Source organism: Apium graveolens, chromosome 6 (assembly GCF_009905375.1).
Source record: "Apium graveolens cultivar Ventura chromosome 6, ASM990537v1, whole genome shotgun sequence".
NCBI classification, from domain to species: domain Eukaryota; kingdom Viridiplantae; phylum Streptophyta; class Magnoliopsida; order Apiales; family Apiaceae; genus Apium; species Apium graveolens.
The window spans coordinates 60,068,319-60,082,275 of record NC_133652.1 but is presented as its reverse complement, the minus strand read 5'-3'; the positions used below and the strand labels follow the sequence as shown (position 1 = coordinate 60,082,275).

The 13,957-nt window shown below is 32.3% G+C and overlaps 1 protein-coding gene across 1 annotated transcript; it reads right to left on the bottom strand.

Annotated features, from left to right (window-relative positions):
- Positions 1–2,912: 2,912 nt before the first annotated feature.
- LOC141666434 (K(+) efflux antiporter 6-like) lies at positions 2,913–12,678 on the bottom strand. The gene is made up of 20 exons (XM_074472434.1): positions 12,206–12,678; positions 10,436–10,479; positions 9,989–10,047; positions 9,776–9,854; positions 9,631–9,692; positions 9,473–9,548; positions 9,310–9,384; positions 8,843–8,914; positions 8,648–8,731; positions 7,754–7,822; positions 7,593–7,670; positions 7,199–7,287; positions 6,602–6,698; positions 6,397–6,450; positions 5,685–5,780; positions 4,536–4,724; positions 4,360–4,437; positions 4,160–4,204; positions 3,537–3,626; positions 2,913–3,414 (listed from the first exon to the last, which is right to left on the bottom strand). Exons 1-20 carry the CDS (start codon positions 12,480–12,482, stop codon positions 3,325–3,327), a joined length of 1,803 nt encoding a protein of 600 aa, XP_074328535.1. The 5' UTR covers positions 12,483–12,678; the 3' UTR covers positions 2,913–3,324.
- Positions 12,679–13,957: the final 1,279 nt, after the last annotated feature.

The window sequence follows — 13,957 nt, the reverse complement described above, 5'->3', positions numbered from 1 at the left end:
TATATTTAGTTGTGAACCCTTGTTGTACTAACCATGTTGTCGCTCTTTTGGTTACGAAGCCTTGTAGTCCCTTGTCGTATGAACGCTTGTCGGTATTTTTTATGAACCTTTTGATCACTATTTTGGTTGTTAAGCGTTGACAAGAGTAATGGTTGTGATCAATAATTATGCAAGCTTAATCTAAGAATTCTCTTTATTTTTTTATTTGTCGCTATTATTAGTTGTCAACATTAATTTATGCAAGATTATAAAACACTTTTCTTAATATAAACATCATAATACAAGTATGCTTCTTCGATACTACGAAACATAACAGAAACATAACACAAGCACTTGAAAATATCATAACATTGACTACATCAAGGCAAAAAAATAAATAACTTAAGTCAAGTCTATGCCTAAACCATATTTAGAACTATTAAATCAAAACAAGATAATCATACATAACATCTTTAGAAATCAAGCTCGTCATCGTCCTCGATATCACCAACACTCGCATCATTCATCGTGTTTACAACCATATTCATAATTACATCAATTAGAACAAACATGCCAACAACTGTAGTATGCTGCTTCTTCTTCACATTTTTCATCTTAACATATGTCTTTCTATGTGGCGAGTTAGCTTCAGCCTCCACTTCACCTCTCTATCCAAAATATTTTTCTGCAGCTCGTTGATGATTTCCAAGGTACAAACTCCCATAGGATATTCATCGACCCAAATATAGTAGTCATATTTATTGTTCCAACATACCCCAAAACGCCTCCCCGTATTTGGCCCATCTTCATCACACTCATCTGGTTATCTAAGATTGCATTTATTTCGGCATATGAGCGAGCCAATATGTGGTTGTGTAAGTTGAATTTGTAAACTATGGATTCAGTTAAAGATAGAAGTGATGAAATAGGGATAAAGTGTTGTATAAATACCAATAAATCCGTTAATAATTTGTTCTATCAATAATATCCTCGAAAAAACAAACGGAGTTACACAGAATTGACGGCAACACGCGGTTTGCACGTTTTTTAGAACTTCGGTATAACACGTGCTAGTTTCCAAAGATGGTTATCCCCAATGGTCTGATAGTCAAAATGCAGGTATACAAAATGCACTTTACTCTAAAAAATAGGGAATAATAATTTAGCTTATCTTAAAAAGTTAAAAATAATGAAAAAATGCCTCAAATATCATTATTTTGGGGAGAATGGCCCTGAATATCACTTTAGAAAAATATGACCCCAAATGTCACTTCAAAACGGGGTATCGTTTAGCGTTTATAAACATTAGCTTAAAATATAAGTGCGTGTTTCATTTTCAAATTTTTAACTTTTGAAAATGTCAAAATGCAATCTGAGAATATGTTTCTACCATCCTAAACTTAGTTTAAACTTTCGTTTTTTTAATTTTTAAAAAAATCAAAACATAACTGTAAATTATGTTTTAAGCAATATTTGCCTAAACGGTACATAAGTTCGCATTTTTGTTATTTTTCTATTACCTTTTAACCCAGAATACTAGATAATCTTGTGTTTCTGAGTTTAAAACGCTATTTTATGAGGTGTTTTGTTCGTATTTTATTCATATATATAAATAATTTAATATTTTTAAAACCCAAATTGAGAATTTGTAAACCCTAAAATATTAAAAAATGGGCCATAATTTAACAAGTTTTAACATTTTAGGGTTAACTAATCCCCTTTTGGGTTTTAGAAATATTAAAAAAAAAAATTAATAAAACGTATACTGATTTAGGGTTTAGGATTTAGGGTTTAGGGGTCCTAGAGCCTAAACCCTAATTTAATCTAGGCCGTAAACCCTAGGGGAATCGAACTGTAATTGTTAATTATTTTTAATATTTTAGGGCTAACCAATTCTTAATTTAAGTTTTAAAAATATTAAAATAGATACATATATTAATAAAACACGAACAAAACACCTCTTAAATAAAGTTTTAAACTTGAAAACATAACGTTATCTAACATTTTGGATAAAAAAAAGGAAAAACGGAAGTTCAAAAAATGTTACCTATCAAAACGTACTTTCAATGTCGTTTTGTCTCAATTGAAAAGTAAAAAAAAAACATAGAAACGGAGCACGCATCTCCGTTTTACACATATTTTCTAAACATTGTCCGAAACTCCGTTTTTAAGTGATATTTGGGACCATTTTCCCTCAAAATAATATTAAGGACCATTTCAGATCAAATAGTGATATTTGGTGTTAACATCCAAAATAATCTAGGTATTTTATTTATAAAAAAATTTGTATACAATCTAAGTATTTTAGAATGTTATATTTTAGATATTTTTAAGCATATGTTTAGAGGTATCCGTTTAATTTTTAGTTTAACTCTAATAATTTAAATAATATTATATTAAGTTTGATGAATATATTAATATGACATTCAGCTGAATAACTATTTTGATACTTTTCTCGTTTTTATTCTGGCCAGATCTTGAGTTACTCTCCCTTTGATATTTTTCCCGGTTTTATTCTGGCTATCATGTGCATGGTTAGATTTTTTTTCTTTTGAGATAGTTAATTACGAGCTTCGAAGGAAAAACCGGAAAGGAGAAGTACCTCTCCTTGGATTTTCATCAAATGCAAGTTCCGGCCACCAAAAAGCATGTTAAATTTTTTGCCCAAACACGCAAACAAAAATGCAAATGGGCTTTATGCCATTTAAGCCACTTTAATTGGTACCCGAACACGCACAAAGATACGAAGTTTATATACTCTCCTATAAACCTCAACAGCTCCGCACTTTCCCTTACAATCATCATATAATTATGAACACATAACATACTAATCAGTTTAAAACCCAATATATCAAATAACTGAAACGGTAACAGTGTTGACCCTTTCAGCATTAACAAGTGCCAGCAATGAAAATGCCCAAGTGATTCGGAAGTGAAATGAATAAATAATAAATTAACATTTCATTTAGTTATTCGGAGCCACAGATGTTTAAATTGACATTTCCGTTCTTTTCACGGTCATATCGTCAGTCGCTTTACAGTGGGAGCTTAAAGCCTGAAAATAATGTACATTTTTGAGAAAGAAGAGATCAAAAAACATATATTATACCACTGCCTCTATGGAACACTGCAAGGCTTCTACTTGTTAGCTAATTGTCAGTTGGATTCGTCTCCATCTGGCTGCCTGCTTCTTCACGCTTAAGTTGTTTACTAAAAAATGAAGGAATATAGAGGATACTTTCTCCTTGACAAAACAATGTTGTCTTTTAACTGATAGCCTCTGGCATTTAGATCATTTTCTGCATTGTCTGAGGTAAGACAGATTGTCCACATTCTGTAAACTTCCTAAACTTCGTGCATCATGAGATCCTTAGCTACTAGCGCAATGCGTTGTTTGCCACTGTCAGACCGAACGATCTCTCCTTTGAATACAATCTACAAGTGAGCAAACTCCATGATATTAAACAACCAGAGCAATGAAAATAGATAAAACCAGATAAAGTACTGGAAGAAGCAAAACTAAAAAGATGTCAGTATTCAGCTTTCGCTATAGTTACCTCAGTCTGAGAATCAGGGGAGAACCACCGTAACAGAATCCCAACATGCACGACAGCAGGAATTAACTTGAAAAGCAATGGAGTAGTCACCTATACCAGTTAGTATAAATGTGTTAATACATACATATGATGTCTGGTGATCCAATCACAAAAATTACCAACATGCTCATCTGCTATAAAAAAAAGAGTCAAAAACTTGGTGTTTGAAGCAGCTAGTGTGGAATCTCAGGCAATAAGTAAGTTTAAATTTGTCTGCCTTCTAAAACTTTAGCATGTCTAGAAGTGTAAGAAATTTCTAGTTACACCACCACTATTTGTACACCAGAAGGTCATCCAATAAACTATAATATAATATAACAGATAAAATTTGACAGAAAACTAAGCCTTATACATTCCATACAGTGACGGAAATGACGAATATTGTTAGATGTGAAGTTTTACGTCTCTACTTGTGAAGTGATTGCAATTCTTCCATTTTAATTTTTTAAAAAGAATAAATCAAAATGCTATGAAACAAGAAACAGCAACAATTAAACAATTATAAATAGCTAGCAGTATAGCGCACATGTTGTCCAGATGTAACTGATGGAACTATGTTTGCATTATCAAAATTAATTACATACCAGACTAAGAGCTGTTGTTCCAAGAAGCAGCAAGTACAGCTTCCCCTAAAAGAATTATATGGAAACAAGAAGACAAAAATTAAACTTCAGAAGCTTTGTACAGTCTGGATCAATGTTCACTAAGGTTAGTTTAATTTTAAAGTGATTCTTCTTAGTTATGTTTCAATTTAAAGTACGCAAGGAACGTAATCAGAATTCACCTCAACAAGGTGATAATTAGAAGCACGGCTGAGAAGAACAAAAGCAAATTCCCCTATTTGTGCTAAAGACATCCCAACCTATAAATTTAAAGTCTCGAGGGTCCTTTTAGTACAAATTAATATACAAAGAGGAAAAAGGAAGTATAGTACGACAATTGTGTGATGTAATATCGTACCAGAAGTGAAGTCTTGTTGTTATAGCCAAAACTCTTCACAACCACTGAAATTATGACTGTTTTAACAAACACCACTAAGAAAACTGAAGCGAACAAAATATCAACATGATTCCAAAGAAAATGGACATGAATCAGCATTCCGATGCTGGCAAGAAAGAGAGCTGCAAAGAAGTTTCGAATGGGTTCAACCTGCACAAGAAAAATGTTTACAGAAGTAGTACTACAAGGGAATTATTCACTACAGTTCATCCAAAGAAGAACAATGATTATCAGATAATAGAGTGAAAGCGGCTTACTAATCAATTGATACTCTAGGTTTTTTCAGAAACCAAAAAAAAAAAGAACAAAATTGATTATGTAAGTAGTGAGTTGAAGCTAAGTTGATACACAACAGATATAGGTTTTTTGTGTCCTTGCTATCTCAACCCAAACACAAAACGAAGAAGTACACATATGGTCTATGTACTTTGCGTGTACACGACCATGATTTTGTGATAATAAACACTAAATGAAATTAATACATGAAAATGTACAGAAGGAACAATTATATAAGCAAATGTGCTCAAACACCCAATTCTATATCTCTACATTTAATTATGTGAAAAACAAAATGATTAAATATAAATATATGCATAAATTAACTAAATCCAAATATATACATTATTAATCAGATCAAAATGGTGAACAAAGGTGAATATCCCCTTTGTCAGTATATGTGTAACTTTGTGAGCCCCATATGAGTTTTTTGTTTTGGGGGTTCATAATGTATTTTCCAGATAAAGTTTAGCTTTAGCAGGTCTTACAGTTGTCTATACTCTTCCATATCTTTTCACAAGAAAAAGGGAGATATGTCCAAGTTTTAAATCAACATTTGAGTTCCACTCAGTTTTCTATTTGATAGGTAAGGTTGCCACAACCTACACCAAATTAACTCAGCTATATAGCTCAGATATGCAGCTGCATGTGTATGTACACATATAGTGGAAGTAGATGTTGTAAGATTTGGAAGTAAAACATAAGTGTACAGCACACAATCTATAAATGTATAGCCCCCAGGAAGTGAAACACAAAGATGCTATTTGTGAATAGAAGACTGAAAATAACAATACTTCTCACATAACTAACGGGCACAAAGGAAAGTGGTCTTACTTGTTCAAGTGTATGCTGAGCAAGATCAGTTGTTGCTATCATCACTCCAGCAGCAAATGAGCCCAGCTCGAAACTTAAACCCAGCTTATCACTACACTGAAATGACAAAAAATAAAGTAGGTTATACTAGTTCAAATAATAAAATTTGAGTAAATCTCAGACGTTTAAGATGCTGTCTTGTTTGAAATTATAATCATGTGCAATAATAGTGTTCCGGTTTGCAGCAAGGTGCTGAAGGTTCTATAAGAGTTCAAAGCAAGAATGCTGTACAACTTAAGATCTAATACATAAACACATACAAATTGTTTAGTCAGTTGAACCAAAATCTGCCACAATATTTTGTTTATCAACTTTAAAGGGAGCTATGCATGTTTGCTGTTCGTCTAAACCAAACTCTTAATATAATATATTTAATATTCCCGTTTTTCTATCATAAAAAACAATGTTCCCGTTTCACCTTACAGCAGTACAGTAGAGATTCACTTTCTGGATAAAAGTCATGCAAGATTTGAAAACAACAAAACTGTGGTTTACATCTCCCCTTAAACATGATTGAGCACTAAACTTGGTACGTGAAATATAGCTTCTCAATTCATGTGAGAGTATCATCAATAAGCATAACTGTGATCATGGAAAAACCAAGCAACACCCGAGCAGAGGAAACCATGGTCAGCAGGAAATTACAAGAAATAATTGGGGTAGAAAAACGAACCCATGCTACAAGTAAGCAGAAAGCAACTGCTGCCAACTGATACAGTTCATTTGTCTGCAAACGAAATTATGAACTATTAAAAAAGGCAAAACACACAATGCAGAATCCAGAATTTTCAAATATTGTTTGGTAAAATATCATTTTGAACACAAATCAATTTGAGTATACGTGGCAATGTTAAATTTCTTATATAGATAATTCACACCTGTGATGATAGGCTCATCATAAGCTTGAGGAACCAAGGAACACAAGTGCGAGACATAATTGCTAAAACAATCAGAAAGGCTATCAATGTCACCAACCTGTTAAGTTCATAGTCAGATAATCATACACATATCACTGAACAGAAGAAGAAAGACTTCACACTTGCCACCTGTTTTACTAAATTATTGAATGACCTACTCACCAACATGTTTGAATATTTAAACCCATAAAAATGTCAAGAGCGTTATAACAGTTGACCGATGACGCACCTTCTTATTTCCTTTTCAAGAATATGCTATGATAAATGCATCTTAAAACCTAAAACAGTCAGACTTCAGGCCTAAATACTAAAATAAATTATGTGATATGTAGCAATTTCCATATACAAGCCTTTTCTTTAGTTTGTAGCAATTCCCGTATAAGGTTTTTTTAGTCTTTCATGATAAAATAATGGCATTTATTCCTATCAATTAAGCATTATAATTTTCACATTCCACTGTCTAAAATCATTACTTCCATTAAAGGTTGCAACAATATATGATAATCACTCGCACGCCACGACTTAAAGAAACAAAAAGATATATTTAAGCCAACTTACGACTTAGTCATGGATATAACTCCGTGTAGAACACCTGATGTTCCTCCTAATATTGGAAGAAGAGCAAACAGCAAACCTACTGCACAGTCCTGAAACATAAAATGAAATGCAATCTTATATTACATAGAAAAGAAAAGCTTTGTAATTAAAATATTATATAGAAAATGCAATTTTACATCACGAATAAGGTTGAATATCATCTTAAATAAGCTCTACCACAAGAAAAAAATCAGTTGAAAAGAGCAAGGTTTAATAAGGCTCTACCACAAGCCAAATCTCAGTTAAAAAGAGCAAGGGAAAAATCAGAGGTTAGAGTTGGTACAACTCGTCAAAATGAATTTGTAATAAAAAAAAATAATGGATAGCATATTACAGACGATAAGGTTTTAATTACCTGTAAAATAAGTGTGCCAACAGTAACCTGTCCGTGAAGCGTATTGACACTATTTTTCTCCATTAAATATTTTAAAACCTACGGACAAAATAATTTCAAAACTTATGTGAAATTAAAAAGAGGTAAATACATAGAAAAAGGTAGAGCTACAAAAGCATTACCACTGCTGTAGAAGACATTGAAATAAATGCACCAACAAATACCCCCTCCGAAGGTTTACCACCACATAACTGCAAATATCATTGAATTCATGAATTGATAGTTCAGATTTAAGCATAAAAATTTGGAAAGAAATTTAAACTACTAAAAATCAAAATTAGAACAAAAAAACATGATGTTTTGTATAAAGATTCTAAATTTTTAGTATACGGTCAATCGAACAGAGTTTTAGGCTTGGAATATGCCTTTAACACAGATGAGAGAGAGAAACTTGGCTACAGCAAGAGGTTACTTAAGTTACCACTCTTTCTTTTAATAAGATATCATTGTACAGATATTTATGATTTACATATGACTGCTGGGTAATACAAGTATAAAGAAGAGGATTGGAAAAGAAAATAAAACAGCACAGCAGAAAGAAAGAAGTACATGACAAGTTTGACGAACAGAGGTGAAAAAACAATAAACAAGAGATGTTGCCACAGCGCTAAGAATTCTTCTAAATTTATGAAACGAACTAGGGGTTATGATTCTAATAGATCAAGACATTCATGTGTCAGGGAAAATGAGATCTAAGATGCAGTCTGACGGCCTAGAAGCCTTGATGTGCCAGGACGCCAAGGCGACATCGAACTTATTCTAAGTTGATTAATTTAGTGTTTCATCTTATGGTACTGAAGGTAAGTTTTTTGGAAAAATCTATGTTTTTCCTTTTATTATTGAGGATATGGAAAAGATTTGTTGGTTTAGTTTATGTTGGAAGATATTTTAAAACAACAAAAAATAAAAAAAAACTGACAAAAATAACAAAAAATAATAAACAAATAACTAAATAAAAGCAGACAGAAACCATCTGCATAATTTCTATAAATAATTTATGAACTTCCCAAACATACTAAGGCAGTAATTCCACATAGGCACATGAAGAGGAAAATTTGAAGCAGACCTCCCACAATGGCGACAGCTCGAACAACTCTCAACTATAATTCATAAAAAATAGGTTTTAGGCAGAATGGTTGGTACTAAATAGATTTAGCCCCACACAATGTAGAGAGCCAACAAGGCATCCAGAATTACAGATATCAACTGACCTTTACTGCGGAGAACTCCAAACCTAAAGCAAACAGCAGGAAAATTACACCAAATTGGGCCACAGTCTCAACCTAAGTATATGGAAACAATTTACTGTGACTGAAATAATTGATTAGCCTGGAAACAAATATATTGTATTTTACATGAAGCCAGGATATTAGAACGAAAGCAATGAGTTTAAGGGGAAGATCACAAACTTGATATTAATATGACCTATGCATGTTCAACAAAGATAAAACTACATTTCTAGCCTGTTTCAGCATATGTAGGAATGACTGACTGGCAAAATACTCTTCAGAAACACCATCTTTTATCTTCTTATTTTCTTTTTTCTAAAAGGGTGAGGATGATTTTCTATATGAAGTTGTGTGGTTTACGGAGACGAAAGCAGGAGGGAGAGAATTGGGCTAGGAAGCACAATACAGTACATCAGACAAAAATGTATGCATTATGGTTAGATACGTACTTGTACCATTTCACTAACAACACCCAACCCTCCTGGTCCAACAAGAGACCCTGCGAGCAAGTATCCAGTCATAACCTTCAAATATATAAAGGGTGACAATTAGTTTTAGTTAATCCTAATGGAAGTCAACCAGGTATACAGCATTAATCAAACTTGAGCAGACCGGTTGTCCAGCACAGGCAAAAGCGATACCACCGCAAGTTGCAGACACAATGACAACTACCAAATCTGAAATCAACCTAATGAGATGACAAATTACACCAATTAGTAATCAAGTTCTTTCAGTATACTTTAGGAGTACAACCTTATTATTTTTTTTACCTCGAATCTAACTGCAGGATTGGGTATTTTGATTTGAAATTGGATATTATGAAGACATTATCCTGTAATATTGGTAGCACACTTCATTAGCATGATAAAATATATTGACAATTTCTTCAGAACATATGTTTATGATCCATTTTACCTTTCTATCTATCAGTGTGGGAGTTTCCTCTGCTGCATTATCATTATCCAAGTTGAAAACATGATGAAGTTTGAAAGACCTAAAGAATTTAATTGGGTGTTAGAAAAAGAAAATTCTAAGACATAAGAGAACTCTATGTATAAGATACGTTTCTATCATTTATTGCATAAAGAATGAAAAGATACTGATGATTCTTATAATAGAAGCCTTTACTTTTCCTCTTTCGTGTCATTTTTCTTGGACTTAACTCTAGCTACAGTTTCCAAAACTGCCTGATGAACAGAAACATGTAAACCAGATACATTCAGCAAAGAGTACAAGCAAAGATTGTTAAATAAGGAAAAATATACAACATCTAGCACTAGTTTCAATTTCATCATTGTAGTTGTAATATTCAATTATTTTGAAGGTATGAAGACTTTCTAATGAATAAATATATTGCATTACAGCAAACGAGGGCATTACAATCTTGTAAGTATTTCAGAACATGTGACTAGGAATTGAATTAATTAGAAATATTTTTCTAAATGAAAGCTTAACAAGCATTTAGCTAAAATATATATCTCACTATCAACTACATTCAGAAATTTCCTGTTGCAATAAAACTACCATAAAAATTAATTTTAATTTCATCCTCCTTGAGCCATATATAACACCAACCTGTTGTTCATTCACGCTGTTGTTGAAGCCGCCCGATTCATTTTCTGCCAAATTAACGAAATCCCATGAAGTTCATGCACAATTTTTACAAACTGGTTTTAAATTTCAGGAAATAAACAATGCAAGGACTGACAAACAAAAGATGATGACTAGACCAACGAGAACTTAGCCGAAACTCTTCAAATCTAATTAGCATGTATAAGGAAAATGTGGAAATTTTGTTAGAACTTTGAAGTAGAAACCAAAGCTTTAATTTGTTTATCTGACAAAAGGATAGAAGGAAAAGGTGACACTTAAGTGAGTGATAGGCAATATTGTGTTATCCAACTTGCAACATGTACATGAGTCTTCACATGATATATGATTCACTTGAACACTAAAATTGTCATGAATGTTTAATATATTTATAATTTTCTCAGCCACTCATTGGTTTTAAAATAACAAAAATTAACCCCACTTATAACCTTTTACATCAAACAAACCTCAAAACATATAGTAATATTAGCTTCACCAAGTAAACTTATCACACACACTCATCTTATATATTTTGGCTCTTATTACACAACATCCTTGCAATCCTATTCTACTAAGAGGCCAAGTTGGCCACCAAGAGACTGCCAACAACTCATGTACTCAAGTCCATATGGCATAGGTCTCAACATAAATGATCAGTACTTGATCGTCGGCCTTCGCTCATCTTATTTCCAGTTTGTGACTGTGAACTTGTGTTATATAGCTCAGAGGACTTCCACAACTCTTGAAGGTTCAAATTCAAGACAACCTTCTCTGCAATCTGTTCAAGCTGCACCACAGATCTTCAACCCATGAATTGTATTCTAGAATTTTCATGATGCATACTGCGCGTGGGCAGAATGAAGTTGGAGCAGAAGTTGTCAGTGGACACCCCCACTCTTAGATTTAAAGACTTGTATCATTACTGGGTTAATAATCCAAACAGTAGTGCATATGCTCACTTCTTTTAGCCTATACAATTTATGTTTCTGGCTATTTCATAAATATCGCATTATTGTACCACTATTATATAAAACAACAAAAAAAATATCAAACATAATGTTTTTTGTTAGTATATATAAATACAATATTCACCATCCATACCTCAATGACTGAGGAGCTTGTTGGCCTCACTAATTCTGCCATATACTCCGAAAAGATTTACAAGTAACAGACGTTCTATACATTTCTAGCTTGTTTTGACCTATACACATCTATCACCTAATTCCCCTCAGTTATTTGAACTATATTGCACTTCTTATTTTTAGTTGAATAGCCTCTTCATGAAGCTTGCTTGGGTTTTTATCACTACTCACTGCTCACTAGTATCACATCCCCATATAAATTCCACAAAAACCCAAAGCAAGCTTCATTAACTGAGTTGCGAGGCTATTCAAATAAAAATAAGAGGGCATTCAACTAAAAATAAGAAGTACAAAATAGTTCAATTAGATCCGATAATATACAGTGACCTAAATGTACACAATTAATCACACCTAAAAAACTAGAAATCAAACTTCCAATACATAAGCGGTAATTACGACAAAATTACAATCAATACATTCATTTAACTACATTAATACATCCGAATGTAAATGCATAAATCAAATACTTTACACACACACACTCTCTCTCACACACACACATTATCTCTCTTCTCCTCTCTCTCACTCTCTCTCTCTCTCTCGCTCTCATACACACGCGCACACTAAAATGTGAGAAAATGTAAATGAAAAATGAGGAGAGATCTGTACGGACCTTGAACTTGATCACCTTCAGTGAACTCTTTATCGAGAGCGCGATCAATCATACCAGCAAAGCTATCTTCTCGAGCCTTAAGAGAAGAATTGTTAATGGTATTGGAAGATGATCCGTCATCATGAACGATATGAATTTGCTGCTGCTGCTGTTCTAAATCAGAGTCTACAGCGAGTAAGAGAGAAAAAAGCGAGAATATACACACAAAATAAATGGAAAATACAGTTATTAAATATATACGACGGCGAATTAAGGAGGCCGCTGATCTCCTACTCATCGCATTCCCTGACTCGCAATAATAATCAATCTCTCCCGGTTTGTTTCGTTTCGTGGATATATATGCGCGTCCCGTATTTATAATGAGGAGAGATATTAATTAGAGAGAGAGGATTCGTTAGAGTGAAGTAAAGAGGTGGTTGATGCCGAGAAGCATTCATGTGAAATGAAAAATATATATAAATAATATAGCTGGCTAATTACAAACACAAAGTTGGTTTAAAGATACAATGAGCCCATTCACAAATGAAAGAATGCCTACTATACAATATTTTCCGGCTCCAGTTACCAAAAATGCTGTTTAACAGTACATTCCGTCCAAAATATTCGTAAAATATGTATTTGAAAGATGCGTATTTAGTTTTCTGAAATTCCGTAAAGAACACACGCATCCCTTTTTTATTTTCGAAAAATACGTATTCTAAAGATGCATATTCAAGTAAAACAAAAAAAAGAACTTGCATGTTCTTTACAAAATTTTTAAAAATTGTACATGTATCCCGCAGATGCGTAGTTAGTGGGTATTTTGAGTAAGACATCCCGTCAAACTGTATTTAATACTGGGTATTTTGATATTTCACCCCAAATGAATCTCATAATTTAACAAATGTAGGCTTGTGGATCATCAAAAAATCAAAGTTTTATTTTGTGCAATTAAAATATTAAAATATTAAAATATTTACTAATAGAAAGTTTTGTAAAAATAATCGGGGATTAATTGAAATAATTAATTGGGTTATTAATCGAAATTAATTTAATATTTTTTATTTATAAAAAATATGTAATTATATATGTAATTATTTCACAATTTTGATTATACATATATAATTATTACTCCTTCCGTCCCTTTCAATTGTCTACATTTTTTAGAGAGTGTCTGAGACGCATTTTAAGGTGCATATAAAGTATAGTTCTATAATTTTTTTTACAATTTTATTTTTCTGAATAAAAATTAAAACATTCAACTTTTATTCAGAAAAAGAAAATTGTAAAAAATAAGTTACATAACTATACTTTTTATGCACCTTAAAATGCGTGCCAACCACTTATTCAGAAATGTAAACAATTAGAAGGTACTGAGGGAGTATATATATTTATATTTATAAAAAAAATTAAAATATGTAATATTATTAAAATAAAAATAATTCTTAAGATCTAATTTATGAATTGAGGTCAATTTGAGATGGAAAATTAAGAAAGTTTATTATTTAACCATTTAAAATGGTAATTATGTATACGAAAATATTATTTTTCTTAAATTTTCTACAAATTTACATTTTTTTATTTTTTATAATTATTTTTTATTTTTACCAATTAGACCGATTTTTGGCCAATTGAGCCGATTTTTGGCCGATTAATTCGTTCTTTTTGAATTTTTACCGATTTTCGTAAAAAATAATTTTTGACCCGATGTTTACTTAATCAGTTTGATTTCCTACCGAAAAACAATTAGTCGCCCAATAATTCCGACTAATA

Excerpts from the sequence above, each read along its gene's own strand:
- LOC141666434 (XM_074472434.1), bottom strand. The coding sequence starts at position 12,482 with ATGAGTAGGAGATCAGCGGCCTCCTTAATTCGCCGTCGTATATATTTA. Across the intron at positions 10,048-10,435 it reads ACAGCGTGAATGAACAACAG|GCAGTTTTGGAAACTGTAGC; the intron begins GTTGGTGTTATA and ends TCTGTTCATCAG. Across the intron at positions 7,823-8,647 it reads TATGTGGAATTACTGCCTTA|TTATGTGGTGGTAAACCTTC; the intron begins GTATGTTTGGGA and ends TGATATTTGCAG.